General features: G+C 39.0%; 2 protein-coding genes across 4 annotated transcripts in view; both read left to right on the top strand.

The window, feature by feature from the left end:
• PRKAA1 (protein kinase AMP-activated catalytic subunit alpha 1) overlaps positions 1 to 6,549 on the top strand; it is a 41,349-nt gene extending 34,800 nt beyond the window's left edge. For both annotated transcript variants that reach the window (XM_017896012.1, XM_017896013.1), the window contains exons 7-9: positions 717 to 1,203; positions 1,315 to 1,441; positions 2,936 to 6,549. In XM_017896012.1, the coding sequence (XP_017751501.1) occupies positions 717 to 1,203; positions 1,315 to 1,441; positions 2,936 to 3,180 (859 nt within the window). In that variant the 3' untranslated portion in view covers positions 3,181 to 6,549. The remainder of the gene's footprint in view (positions 1 to 716; positions 1,204 to 1,314; positions 1,442 to 2,935) is intronic.
• A 3,360-nt stretch (positions 6,550 to 9,909) lies between these two features.
• The window catches only part of TTC33 (tetratricopeptide repeat domain 33), a 49,450-nt gene continuing 43,749 nt past the window's right edge, over positions 9,910 to 15,610 (top strand). The window contains exon 1 of one of the 2 annotated variants that reach the window (XM_017896010.1): positions 9,910 to 10,084. The gene's annotated coding sequence lies outside the window, so the exon portion shown is untranslated. The other variant, XM_017896011.1, reaches the window with a different exon arrangement.

Genomic DNA, 15,610 nt, shown 5'->3' with positions numbered 1-15,610 from the left:
TTTTTTTTTTTTTTTTTTTTTTTCCTCTCTGGATTTTAGTTTTAGCAAAGTGTTTGACATAGTTCATGTCAAACATATTCTTAAATATATGAAGTTAGGGAATTAGAATAGGAAATCATTCAGGGTATGGCCTTTCCAGTCACATAGAACTGCGTTGTAATCCTGGTTCTGTCACTTACTATCTTTGTGACCTTGAGCATGTTCGTAGATTTTTTTTTTTTTAACCTCAGTTCCTTCATTTAAAACAAAGAGATATTATCTTCATATAATTGTTTCGATGATGGGGGGAGATAATGTATATGAAGTGTTTAGCATAAAACTTAACATATAGTAAGTACTCAATAGTTGTCTATTATTTTTGTTGTTATATTATTTTCACTTAACATATCAAAAGAGTATTATAATGAAGCTACCTAATATGTTCTCTTTCTAAGCTGGAAATAAGCTGTTCTTTGTCATTGTCATTTGTCCCATGACATTTTCCCCCCATTGCTACATCAGTGCATTCTCTCTCTTAAAACTGGAGGGAGATTGGAGCATTTCCCTCAACATCCACAATGAAGTGCGAGCTAGAAGAGGAAAATTTCAGTGCAAAAAGTGACAATAATATAGTATGAGTATAAATATAAATTAGGTCATATTCTAAATTCCCCAAACTTACTTTCAGTCTCAGCTCTATTCAAAATCCTTCTCCTGATCCTGCCTTTTTCTCTCAGGGAACATGAATGGTTTAAACAGGACCTTCCGAAGTATCTCTTTCCTGAGGATCCATCATATAGTTCAACCATGATTGACGATGAAGCCTTAAAAGAAGTATGTGAAAAGTTTGAGTGTTCAGAAGAGGAAGTTCTCAGCTGTCTTTATAACAGAAATCACCAGGATCCTTTGGCAGTTGCATACCATCTCATAATAGATAACAGGAGAATAATGAATGAAGCCAAAGATTTCTATTTGGCGACAAGCCCACCTGATTCTTTTCTTGATGATCATCACCTGTCTCGGCCCCATCCTGAAAGAGTACCATTCTTGGTTGCTGAAACACCAAGGGCACGCCATACCCTTGATGAATTAAATCCACAGAAATCCAAACACCAAGGTGTAAGGAAAGCAAAATGGCATTTAGGAATTAGAAGTCAAAGTCGACCAAATGATATTATGGCAGAAGTATGTAGAGCAATTAAACAATTGGATTATGAATGGAAGGTAAGAAAGAGATAACATTTTGATTATTAGCATATTTGGCAAACCCACAGTCCATAAAATGTTTTATAGAAGAATTACTTTTGACTTGGTTTTTGTTATACCATGTGCTAGGTTGTAAACCCATATTATTTGCGTGTACGAAGGAAGAATCCTGTGACAAGCACTTACTCCAAAATGAGTCTACAGTTATACCAAGTGGATAGTAGAACTTATCTACTGGATTTCCGTAGTATTGATGGTATGTACGTCACACAAAACAACATAGATTAGACATTGTTACTAACTTGGTATTTTACTCTTTGATTCTTTTGAGGCTTCTTGACTTGTTCCTAGTAATTCAACTGCAAAGGAATAGAAAATGTGACTTCTTGTGCCCTTGCAATGTTAACATTTATGAATCTTATTATTATTGTAATCTTATAGCATATTGTCCTTTTAAGATTATCATCTTGTAAAATCCTTAAAGCCAGGTGTAGTCTGATCCTAAGGTGATAGTTTTCTGCTGCATTTGTTTTCTTGGTGTAGTTCATTTTGGTAAGATAAATGTTTTATTTAGAAATAAATATTGACTCTTTTGTAAGCTTTTATTTATTATTAAATAAATTTTCAGTTAAGAATGAAGTTACGGCAATTCTTCATTGGCCAATTCAGTTGCATTAAGCTACAGTGTTGAGCATAGGTGTGGTGGCTCGTGCCTGTAAACAGCCCAGCACTTTGGGAGGCTGAAGTGGGAGGATCGCTTGAGCCCAGGAATTTGAGACCAGCCTTAGCAACATAGTGACACTCTGTCTTTACAAAATATTAAAAAATATATATATATAGTATCACGTTTGCTTATGGAAGGTTGCATAGAATTATTAGATGAGGTTCACCTATGAATTTTTTTCTTCTTTATATACTAAAAGATAGTACACACATAGTAGCAGAAAGACACAGGTTTGAGGCATGATATGTTGGCCAAACCAGTTTGTCTGGTTATCTTGAGGTCCATATAGTATGTATCTGCTAACATATACTAATGCAGTCTGAAATCTGAAATACGGAATGTGTTTTATTTTTCTTGCATTTGGATCAAATTTGCAACCTTAGTTTTACCTGTACTGGGGTATACCAGTTGAATGCCCATTTTGTTTTGTATTGTGTTTCCAACCTTAGTTTTCTTTGATTTTATTCATTGGAATTGTTGCTCTTCTATGAAATACTAAATGAAATATGAAGGGAAAGTGGAAAGTAAAAAGCACTGAGCTGAGCACTGGGAGAGTTGGGTTCTAGACTTAACCTTTTTGTTCATTTGTTACCTTGGGCAAGTCACTTCTCTGGTTTTCTTATCAATAAAGTGAGGGGTTGGATGAGATGGTTTCGAGTATACCTTCCAAATTTGAAGTGCATTGATTCTATGATTTTAGTATAGAGCGATTACATTTTATTGCTATAGAATAATATTTATTAATCCCTAGATTGTTGGTTTACTGGGCTCTTAACCTTGGATTGCAGCTGATCAGTAGCTATAGTGTACCCAACTTTGATTAGCCATCTTGAGAATACATATTGTATGTAAAAAAGGTGAATAGTTTAATACAGGCTCATTGACTCTATTTTAGAAGGTATTTAGAATAAACGTGCTCTTGATAGCTGGCCAGCAGCCCCACTTAAAGAAGCAAATTCAATACTGTTACAAAAATTTTGGGGAGAAGGTCATAGACTATAATAAATTGAAATTCTTTTTGCCCAGATGAAATTACAGAAGCCAAATCAGGGACTGCTACTCCACAGAGATCGGGATCAGTTAGCAACTATCGATCTTGCCAAAGGAGTGATTCAGATGCTGAGGCTCAAGGAAAATCCTCAGAAGTTTCTCTTACCTCATCTGTGACCTCACTTGACTCTTCTCCTGTTGACCTAACTCCAAGACCTGGAAGTCACACAATAGAATTTTTTGAGATGTGTGCAAATCTAATTAAAATTCTTGCACAATAAACAGAAAACTTTGCTTATTTCTTTTGTAGCAATAAGCATGCATAATAAGTCATAGCCAAATGCTTCCATTTGTAATCAAGTTATACATAATTATAACTGAGGGCTGGCGTTTTGGAATGCAATTTGCACAGGGATTGGAACATGATTTATAGTTAAAAGCTAATATGCAGAAATGAATTAAGATCATTTTGTTGCTCGTTGTGCAGTACATACATAGCATAATATACACAGTGAATTATAGGTCTCTCAGGCTCACCTGATTTTTGGCTATTTTATATTTAGTGTACACAGGACTTTGAAAATATTAATTTACATAAAGGCCTTCATATATTATTACATGTTATATATTTGCTTCATAAATTTATTCAATAAATATTTGCCTAGAATTCTCAAGACCTTTATAGGTGATTTTGTTTTCTGGGCTCCTTAACTTCTTAAATAGCTAGTATCTTCCAGCAGTACTAACAGTCTGGATAACTTCTTCCATATCCCTCCCTCTTTGTTTTTTTGAGACAGAGTCTCACTCTGTCACCCAGGCTGGAGTCTCCGCCCCCTGGGTTCAAGTGATTCTCCCGCCTCAGCTTCCTGAGTAGCTGGAACTACAGGCGCATGCCACCACACCCGGCTAATTTTTTGTATTTTTAGTAGAGACGGGGTTTCACTGTGTTGGCCAGGCTGGTCTCGAACTCCTGACCGCGTGATCCACCACCTTGGCCTCCCAAAGAGGTGGGATTACAGGCGTGAGCCATGGTGCCTGGCCTCCATATCCCCCTTTAAAAATTCTGTAGTGTATGGTAAGTCATATCAGATATCAGACCTAATTTAAATTTTATTTTAGCTTTACAAGTCCAAAAACACAGAATTTATATATTCAGATACTCTAGCACTAATTTTAATCTTAAAATATTCCCACTATATTCTGTACACAAAATGTTCTTTTTGTTACAAGAGCTGAGTTGCATATACTGTAAATAATTCATATTATTTTTGCCAATTTCACAAATTCCTCTGGCTCATCATGTCAGTCATTATTGAGTATATGCAAACATTGCTAGTTATTTGATTATGTATCTTTTAAGTTGATTCAGTGCATAGAAAAACTATCTCTTACAAACTTTAAGTGCTCTGATATGACTTCCCCCCAAATTTTATTATGAACATTTTAAAACAGAAAATCGAAAAACTGTTCAGTAAGCACATGTATATCTACCACTTAGATTCAGCAGTTGTTAATGTTTTGTCATTTGTTTTCTCTATACCTGTGTATAGATACAGCTAGTTATGCATATACATGCATATATGTGTGTATGTATATGTATATGTGCTTTTTTTCCCTGAACCCCTTGGATGTTACTGACACGATGTTATCACCGTGAAAATACTTCAGGTATCTCCTACAGATAATGACATTCTCCTAAAAATCCATAATATCATTGTAAAATTAATAATTCCCCAATATCATCTAATCAAGCCATATTTAAATTTCTGAAGTTACCTCCAAATTTCTTTATAGCTGATTATTTCAAACCAGGATCCAATTAAAGTTTACATATGACACTTGGTGATAACTCTTTAGTTGGATATAACATTATTATTATTTTGATAAAATGTGGAACAAATCAATTCTATTAATAAGTGGTCACATTTGCTATGGGCTTGAAGTACTTTATAAAGATACTGGATTTTCCTAAGATTTCTGATTTACATTGATATTTTCTTTTTCTCATTCTTAATAATGGCATCACACAATAAATGTAAATGAAGATTTAGTCACCTCAGATAAAATTGGTATCATGTGTATGATAACATTGTATCATTTATATTTGCCTTATGTTAACTTTAAGAAATTGATTTTTTTGTATTAATCATTTTCCCATTGCAACAGAGCTATTTTTTTTTATTTTAAGAATCATATTTTAGGATTATTTTTGGCAAATACAGAGAGCACTTATGTAACCAGATGATAATGAACTAAAATGTCATGATAGCTTGCATAAATGGTGACTCTAGTAGATTTGACTTAAGCACTTCTAGAATTATGCACTGAATTCAAAAGAAAAATCTTGCTGCTGTTTGTCCGGGGCTTGTTCTATTCAACTTCTAATTTGAAAGCTGTACAGAGTAATAGAAGTTCCATTTAAATATGAGTTCAAAACTGTATTTATAACTTGTTATGTGGCCCTCTCTGTAGGGGATTCTAATTTTACTTAGGGTCTCTAAATGCAGCATAATGTTCCTGATGTTAACAGAAGACTGTATTTTTAAAGTTACAAATTTGTATATAGAATTAAGTAATGGCGCTATATAAGCTGTTGTGGGGAGGAGGGAAGAAAAGGAGGAACGAATTAAATAGGACCTTCTAAAAATTGTTAATTTTGTAAACTTTGCTTCTTTTATAAGTTATTGTGATTCATTTTAGTTACTGCGTTTTATTTTGAAAATATTTAAATATTGCACTTCTATAAATAGTATGATAAATGCACAGACAATTGCAGTAAATTCTTTTTTAAGCTAGGATATTTGAAATGACCACCTTTGGTTAAGTGTGTCAGGGTTGCACAGAATTTTCACAATTTTTTTGTTGTTTGCAAATTGTTACTAATATTGAAGAGGGAGGTAAGGGAGGCAATGCAAATGATTTTTAATTTTTTTATTATCTTTTCAGCAATTTATATTTTTTGTGACTTTATGCAACCATATTTTTACTTTGTCTTGACAACCGAAAGATGTATAAGGTTTTTTTTTTTTTGCCAGAAATGTACTGTATACATAGTTTTAAATATAACAGATTTTACTGATGTGTAAAAATTTTGCCATTAAAATAATTGATTTCTCACTGAGAGGAACTTTTCTACCAGGTTGGGGCATATGGGAGCTTAATATATCATATCTAATTTAAAATAATTTCAGTGAAATAAACTCCATTGCTTTTACTTAACTTTTCTTGAGATGCTTTTGTAGTTTTCAGAGTTTTAGATGATTTTATACAAAATCCTCTGCCCAACACTGCTCTTTTTGATGTTGTAGTGACACCATTCACATTGAATTACTGCTTGGTAGCCTGTGGCTATATGTGGGAACTCCATGCATCTATGTTCTGACTGGCACCTTTGGAATGAAAGAAAAGTGTGTGCTGTCCAAATCTTTTTTCCCTTAATTCCTTCCCTCATCTTCCCACTCATAATAGAAATTTTATTTCCACTGTGAGTTCTGACAAGAATGAAATTCCACATACAACGTAACTGTAAATTGTTGGTAGGTAGAAGTTAGTATTTGTGGTTCATGTATATTTGACCAGAGTATATTTAAGTATACAATTTCAACTTCCTTGATTTAGAAATATGATATAATAAAGAAAAACTTCATTTATAATCTGTTACAATGTACTTATGTTTTTTAACCTCTGGGAAGACTCAGTGGGAAAAAAAAAGGCTAAGTATCTGTGCACCTTTCTTTTTAACAATGTATCAGCCAGGTGTGGTGGCTCACACTTGTAATCCTAGCCCTCTGGGAGGCCGAGGTGGGTGGATCACCTGAGGTCAGGAGTTCAAGACCAGCCCGGTCAACATGGTGAAACCCTGTCTCTACTAAAAACACAAAAATTAGCCAGTGTGGTGGCGGGCGTCTGTAGTCCCACCTACTTGGGAGGCTGAGGCACGAGAATCACTTGAACCTGGGAGGTAGAGGTTGCAATGAGCTGAGATCGTGCCACTGCACTACCAAACTTGGCGACAGAGTGAGACTCTGTCTCAAAAAAACCCCACCAAAACAACAACAACAACAAAATGTACCTAGAAATATAAAATATAGTGCCTGACCACATTTAAGTGCTCAAACATTGTGATTTTTGTCTCAACTACATGAGTCTTGATTTCATCTAAAAACCAACCACTTGAACAAAACATTATGATAGATACAATAAAAGCCAAAGCAACTACCATTTACCAGTTGCTAACACTTGATTTGGTTATAGTCCTACTACTGTTAGAATTCAATTAGTATTAAATATTGTATCCACATGGCATTGTTAGGCAGGGGCTTGTGCTAGATTGTTGACACTCTGTTATCTTTAAAACAACAAAAGAAAACTGCTAAAGAGTGTTATGAATGTATATAAGGTTTTTTTAGGGAATGTATAAATTGCTATAGGTATTTACCTTGGCTGTACAAGAACTGTCCAAGAAATTCTTGTTTGAAAATCAGAATTTTGAACTCTTAATGTAAATAAACTTCAATTTACTGTAAATGCCAATAAATTATGACTAAAGGATTTTGGAAAGTGATCATGTCTTAAAAAGACAGCATAAGACATATATTAAATATGTTAGGTGAATCAAGATCATAGACCAGCCAGAGTTAGTAGAGAAGTGGTGAGTGAAGTATAAAAACTTAGTGGGAGCTACCCTGAAACATAGTAGTGGAGATCAGGGTTAGGTTACTTGAGAAATTTAGCAAAGACCGCTAGGTAGGGCGCACAGCTTCAAGCACCACTTACTCGCTCTGCAAACTCTATTCCCTCTAATGGTTACTATGAACTAATGACCACTATGAATGTGACCATAAGATAAATCCTCCTCTGGATGTCTTGTTAGAGAGGTACATGTTTTCTTATTTAAGACTTTCATAGACATATATACAGAAAAGTGCACAAATAAGTATTTGGCTTAATGAATTTTCAGTGTTTCAGGTATACAGGAAACATGACCATGTAAACCTCTAGGCAGATTAAGAAACATTGCCACCACCTTAGTGTTTTTCATAATTAGTATCAGAAGTAAACCGTCACTTCTGCCTTTTGTAAGTAACACAGACCAACCGTGGTATAACATAGGAAGGCAGTGCATAAGAATGTGAATGCCAGGACTGAATGCCATCTTGGAGCCTGGCTACTGCAGTCATGCATTGATCGTTTTCAAATATTACTGGTTCACTTATGCAGCCTGCACAAATATTGACGTATTTAAGCAAACAATGTAAATAAAAGTCACAACTAATAATGACTGATATCACAAAATTCTGGAGATACTGGGAAGCTGCCAAGATCATTATGGTGAATACCGTTTTTCCAAAATCATATTTTTTTGCCTAAAGTCTTGAATTTTGTCATTGGCAACAAACTCAATTTTTTTTCTCTTTCTTCCCTCCCTCCTTCTCTCTCTTTTTTCCTTTCTTCTTCCCCTTTCCCTTTCCTTGTTTTTGAAGTTACGGATTCCCTTCGTTCATTTTTCAAGAAAGGTTTGTCAAATACCCAAGTCTGAATAACCGGTTTGTCACTCATCTTAGTAAAATTTGTGTTCCAGGAAAAAAAAGTAGTTAATAATGCCATCTCACAATAGCTCTTCTTTGATACATCATACTTCAATATGCAGCAGAAGTACTTTATGAGGACTTCCAAGTTTTTACAAAGAATATTAAGTGTCAGGGTGGTTATAATAAAGTTAACTTATTATAAAGTAACAAAGTAACTTTTTATGCTGGAGACAGCGTTCTTTTTTTTTTTTTTTTTTTTTTTTTTTTTGCGACTGGGCCTCGCTCTGTCGTCCAGGCTGGAGTGCAGTGGCGTGACCTCGGCTCACTGCAGCCTCGACCTCCAAGGCTCAAGGGATCCTCCCACGCCAGCCTCTGAGTAGTTGGGATTCAGGTGCGCCCCGCCAAGCCTGGCTAATTTTTGTATTTTTGGTAGAGACAGGGTTTCGCCATGTTAGCCAGGCTAGTCTCGAACTCCTGACCTCCCAAAGTGCTAAGATTACAGGTGTGAACCACCGTGCCCGGCCCATTTTTCTTACTGTGAGGGTGTGGTGGTGAAGAAGAGCTCCCAGTACGGTTTGGTGTCATTACTGTAATTCCTGCGGAGGCGCCAGCACCTTGACCTACCATTGCTTTTCCACGTGCAAACGTCAGCATTGTGCAAAGGGCAAATCACGTCTTCATATTAGTATGAAAATAATTTTGGCTTTGAAAGGGTGTCGGTGACCCTCAGGACAATGTTGGTCGACATCAATGGTTCTCAACGGGACAGGGTGGGAGGGGTGGTTTTTCTTCCAGGGGAAATTTCACTGGGGAAACCATTGGCTGTCACAACTGACTAGTGGTGGCATCCCGTGGACAGAGACCAGAGATGCTGCTAAGTACCCTACAATGCACAGGACATCCCGTCCCCCAACAAAGCATTATCCAGTTTGAAATGTTAATGGCGCTGAGGCTGAGAAAGCATGATTTCCAAAAACGAGTGTTTTGGGCAGGAGAGTTGGATAAATTAACAATCTTGATTACCTTTGTTACATGTGCTCGTTTATTTCCAAGACATGACGCACAGCTACGTTCAGGCCGTAATTCTGCCTTCCGGGTCCAACTCACTTGTAACTTTCACGTGAAGGCTGCAGTTCAGCCTCGAGCCTCCCTGACTAGCTTCCCCGCCCCGCCGCCTCGAGCCCTTTATAACCGAGTTTTGCCTCGCTGTTCTCTGCGTCTGGCCGACCTCATCAGCTAGGCTATAAACCCCTTTGGGGCAGGAGCATATCCTAATCCTTTGAATCCCGTAAAATCGTTTTCCCCTCACCTTGTTCCCCACTGACTGGACGCGACGCCGCGCGGTACCGCGAGGGCGGCTCCTCTTTGTGCGCTCCTCAGCCCGCGCAGCCTCATTTTCCCGCGCTCCTGCGCTGCGGTCACTCAGCGCTGCTGTTAGAGGGCGCGCCCAGCCACGTGGCCCTGATTACTACAAATCCCAGAAGGTCATGCGGTGGGGGCGGCCGCGGTGACTTCTGGGATTTGTGGTCCCGGAGAAGGGATTGGCGGAGGAGAAAGACAGTCGTCTTTCCTTTGCCTGCTTCTGTGGACTGTTCGAACGCCCCGGGGTGGGCCAAACCCGTTTCTTAGGAAACCAGGGATCCAGGGCAGGCAGGTAGGAATTTGGGCGTGATAATTTCTGCTTCCAGTGGGCAAGAATGTAAACACGGGGCCTTGGGAGGCGTTATCAGGTAACTGGGGCTGCCCGGTCGGCGGTGGAAGCTGAGAAAGAGGAGGAAAACGAGGCGAGTGGGTGCTGTGATTAGGGCTGAAAGGACCTTCTGAATAGGAGTAGAAACCCGACGGGATCCGGTAGAGTCTGTTCGCTAAGGTTGGTCTCCAGGGACAAGCGAGTCTGGGGGTCGGGCCCGCAGTGGCACCTTCGCCAGGCTGCGAGGTGGGAGGGGCGGGTCGAGCCGGCCGCTCCCCGCTGGAGAGGTGTCTGCGGCCCGGGGCGGTCCGTGCACGCGCAGGTGACGTCCGGGACAGCCTTTCTGAGCATTTTTATTATTGTTGACCAATGAAGGGAAAGTCGCTAATACTGGTTTTTCTCTTGCGGTGGCATTTTTGGGTAAATCGTTTCTTGGATTCCTCACCTCCGAATACCTCGTTCTACCCAGAAGGATGCTGTTGTGATTTCCTGATCTTGTTCATGTAGTGGTTTTTCCCTTTGGGTACTGCATCCTCAGACACAGTCAAGACAAGCCCTCTCTGGCAGCTGGGTAAATGTCAAGCCGTCAACAGTTATTCAGCGCCTACTATAGGGATCATTGTAACAGTACAGGAATTTAGAATACAGCGTCGTTGTTTAGAATTGTTATGCCATTCCTGAAATATAATCCTGTATAAAAGGTTGAATTTGTCTGGTTTCATGAGTTTAACATGAACATGAAACCGGTGTGATTGTGATTTACCCACATGGTTTCTTATTCTGGTAAAAACATGTTAAGTCTAGGATGTTGGCGCCTCGTGCTTCTAACTAGACTTAGGAAACCCTCCTTCATAAGAATTTTTAATTTCATGTTCAGATAGTCACAGAGGAACACTAAACTCGTACGGCTTAACATATCTGAAACAACGGGGAGTGTTAAATTTTCCAATGCAGAAAGTGCTTTGCATGTTCTAGGATTCACACACCTTTTTAAGCCTGGCTAAGTTTTCTTCAAAGCTTAAGTCCTCCAGAAAGCCTCAAGTGTCCCTTCTCTGATGTCATGGCATCCTTTGTTTACTCTCTTGTAGCACTTATCGTGTATTGAAATTGACTGTACTCTGTGGTTTCCAGACACTTTTGAAGAAAATATAAAACTTCGCTAATGGCCTTGATAACAGATTCATGCTTTTACACCGTAGTGGGCCCTTGATACTACTGTTTGGTATCTCTATTTATCCTTTGTTGCTTTTCCTTATCTCCACAGTGACTATTTTAGATCTTTTCCGTTTTTCTCAAGAACTCAGATATGTTATTTACCTTTTTCTTTGAGCAGGTGACTAGCCGCTGTTTGCTGGAGAAATGTGAAGCTTAGGGCATGAAATTCCTCATTTTCCTTTCCCTCCATCCCTGAACTTGCCTGTATGTTTCACTCAGTATTAACACTTCTTTTTGTCTGAGAGGGATGTATTTTTGTCTCCCTCTTTCAGGTTAAACTTGTCGATTGCTAGTGGCATCAGGCCTCCCACACCCTCATTACCTCATTCTGTCCTGGCCTCTGCAGCCTCTGATCTCTAGAAGGTCTCAAGGGATCTGTGGAGGAGAGTGACTCAAACACCTGAGGCAACAGTGTGCATGGTTTTTTCACATATGGTTGAGAACCACCACCTTGGGCCTTAACCTGTACTTGTCCCCAGCATTTATAACAGTGGTTTGGGTTGGAAGATGGGGAGGGTAATCGGAGTCTGAATGACCTATGAATTTAAAAAAATCTGTGGGTCTGTTTCTCACTTTTTCCTTTCCTTCCCACCCTATCGCAGCCCCTTATATAATCTACAGATCTGATCAATAATTTTTTTTAATTTTTTTTCCTTTGATCAATGATTTTTATTGTAATTTGCCTCCAGTAAACACACTAGGTTTCCTTTAGTATTAGTAGGGTTCCCACAGTGCCTGGTGCCTCACATTATGAATAAAGAAAGTTTCATTTGGAAACCTGAAACCGGAAAACGTGGTCATCATTCTTGTTACCATTAGGGATAATCATAAATACAAGACTTTTTAAAAAATCTTGTCTTACACTGATATCTTGTGAGTCTTTCCTAATGATCTGTGTTTTCTCAGGTTGTCCTCACTGTGTGCCTTTTAACTTCTGTTCCATAATATCCACACTTCCTGTTTTCAGCCATCTTCCCCTATGATACTTATAATCATCTTCAAACATGGGAAACTCATTCTCCTATATTATGATCAGTCTGGGGAGAGAGTTCGCATTGTCCTTATTCCCCAGCATAATTTATAATCCATTAGTCCTCCATGTTTAAAAAAAAAATCTCAGTTCCTGTGGAAAGCTTGTGGTTCACCTATATCAGCCTGTGTATTTCTTTCTTTCTTTTTTTTGAAATGGAGTTTTGCTCGTGTCGCCCAGGCTGGCATGCAATGGCACAATCTTGGCTCACTGCAACTTCTGCCTCCCAAGTTCAAGTGATTCTCCTGCCTCAGCCTCCCAAGTAGCTGGGATTACAGGCATGCGCCACCATGCCCGGCTACTTTTTGTATTTTTAGTAGAGACGGGGTTTCACCATGTTAGCCAGGCTTGTCTTGAACTCCTCACCTCAGGTGATCCACCTGCCTCTGCCTCCCAAAGTGTTGGAATTACAGGCGTGAGCCACCGTGCCCAGCCCAGCCTGTATATTTCTTGATTGCTGTGATTTATTGGATCTCTCTCATATTCATTAAGAACTCAGACATATGACTCACAATTTTCCTACCCCTCCAAATTCTGCCATTATCGTAGATCTTTCCATGTGAATGACCTCACAGCCACCCTCACTTTTTTTCTCACCTTCCTTCTAGTGATTACAGGGATCATTTTATTGTGCTTCACTTGATCACAATTCATAGAGACTGTGTTTTTGCACATTGCAACTGTATGGTAACCCTGTGTCGAGCAAATCTTTTCGTGCTATTTGTCCAATAGCATGTGTGCACTTAGTGTCTCTGTGCTACATTTTGGTAATTCTTGAAATATTTCAGACTTTTAAATTATTACTATATCTGTTATGGTGATCTGTAATCGATGATCTTTGGTGTTAACAGTCGTAATCATTTTGGGCTGCCATGAACCATGCCCATATGAGATGGTGAACTTAATAAATGTGTGTTTTTTTCTTTTTCTTTTTTTTTTTTTGAGACGGAGTCTCGCTGTGTCGCCCGGGCTGGAGTGCAGTGGCCGGTTCTCAGCTCACTGCAAGCTCCGCCTCCCGGGTTTATGCCATTCTCCTGCCTCAGCCTCCGAGTAGCTGGGACTACAGGCGCCCGCCACCTCGCCCGGCTAGTTTTTTGTATTTTTTAGTAGAGACGGGGTTTCACCGTGTTAGCCAGGATGGTCTCGATCTCCTGACCTCGTGATCCGCCCGTCTCGGCCTCCCAAAGTGCTGGGATTACAGGCTTGAGCCACCGTGCCTGGCCATAAATGTGTGTTTTAAATGCTGTACCACCAACTGGCTATTCCCATCTCTCTTCTTCTCCTTGCGTCTCCCTGTTTCCTGAGACACAACAATATTGAAATTAGGCCAGTTAATCCTACAATGCCCTCTAAGTGTTCAAGTGAAAGGAAGACATCTCTCATTTTAAATCAAAAGCTAGAAATGATTTTAAGAAGACATGTTGAAAGCCAATGCAGGATGAAAGCTAGGCCTGTTGCACCGAACAGCCAAGTGGTGAATGCAAAGGACAAGTTCTTCAATGAAATTGAAAGTGCTACTTCAGTAAACACACAAATGATAAGAAGCAAAAACAGCTTTATTGCTAATATGGAGAAGCTCTGAGTGGTCTAGATAGATCAAACCAGCCACAGTATTCCCTTAAGCAGGAGCCTAATTTAGAGGAAGTTTCTAACTCTTTTCAATTCTGTGAATGCTGAGGGAGGTGAAGAAGCTGCCAGAGTAAAGTTTGAAACTGCTAGAGGTTCGTTTATGAGGTTTAAGAAGCCATTTTCATAACATGAAAGTGCAAAGTAAAGCAGCACATGCTGATGTTATCCAGAAAAGATCTAGCTAAGATAATTGATGAAGCTGGCTACACTAAATGAGATTTTCTTTTTTCTTTTGAGACGGAGTCTTGCTCTGTTGCCCAGGCTGGAGTGCAATGGCATGATCTTGGCTCACTGCAACCTCCACCTCCTGGGTTCAGGCGATTCTCCTGCCTTAGCCTCCCGAGTAGCTGGGGCTACAGGTGAGCGCCACCCACGCCCAGCTAATTTTTGTATTTTTAATAGAGACAGGGCTACACCATGTTGGCCAGGATGATCTTGATCTCTTGACCTTGTGATCCTCCCACTTTGGCCCTCCAAGTGCTGAGATTACAGGTGTGAGCCACTGCGCCCGGCCACAAGATTTTCAATGTAGATGACACAGCTTTCTATTGGAAGAAGATACTCTCCAGGGCTTTCATAGCTGCAGAGAAGTCAATGTTTGGCTTTAAAGCATCAGAAGACAGGCTGACTCCTTAAATTGAAGTCAGTGTCTATTAACCATTCTCAAAATCCTATTGTCCTTGAGAATTATGCTAAATGTACTTTGCCTGTGTTCTATAAATGGAACAACAAAGCCTGGATGATGGCACATCTGTTTACAGCATGGTTTACTGAATATTTTAAGCCCACTGTTGAGACCTGCTCGTGAAGAAAAGATTCCTTTCAAAATATTACTCATTGACAGTGCACCCTGTCATCTGAGAGTTCTAATGGAGATGTACAAGATTAATGTTGTTTTCATGCCTGTTAACACAGCATCTTTTCTGCAGCCCATGGATCAAGGACTAATTTTCACTTTCAAGTGTTACTATTTAAGAAATACATTTTGTAAGGCTGTAGCTACCATAGATAGTGATTCTTCTGCTTCATTTGGGCAAAGTCAATTGAAAACTTTCTGGAAAAGATTCTAATTCTAGATAACCATTAATAATATTTGTGATTCATGGGAGGTGGTCAAAATATCAACATTAACAGGAATTTGGAAGAAGTTGATTACAACCTTCATGGATAACTTTGGGGGTTCAAGACTTCAGTGCAGGAAATAACTGCAGATGTGGTGGAAATAGTAAGAGAACTCAAATTGGAAGTGGAGCCTGAAGATGTGACTGAATTCCTGCAATCTCATGATAAAATTTGAAAGGATGAGGAGTTGCTTCTTGGAGGTGAGCAAAAAAAGTGGTTTCTTGAGATGGAATCTACTCCTGGTGAAGATACTGTTAACATTGTTGAAATGACAACAAAGGATTTAGAGTACATTATATAAACTTAGTTGATAAAGCAGTGGCAGGGTTTGACAGTATCAAGTCCAATTTTGAAAGAAGTTCTACTGTGGGTAAAATGCTACCAAATAGGATTGCATGCTACAGAAAAATTTTTTATGAAAGGGAGATTCAGTCGATGCAGCAAACTTCATTGTTGTCTTTTTTTTTTTTTTTTTTGAGACAAAGTCTTACCCT

Source organism: Rhinopithecus bieti, unplaced genomic scaffold (assembly GCF_001698545.2).
Source record: "Rhinopithecus bieti isolate Rb0 unplaced genomic scaffold, ASM169854v2 scaffold_26977, whole genome shotgun sequence".
In the NCBI taxonomy this organism is placed as follows: domain Eukaryota; kingdom Metazoa; phylum Chordata; class Mammalia; order Primates; family Cercopithecidae; genus Rhinopithecus; species Rhinopithecus bieti.
Note: the sequence above shows the minus strand (reverse complement) of the source record. Positions and strands in the feature narration are given on the sequence as shown.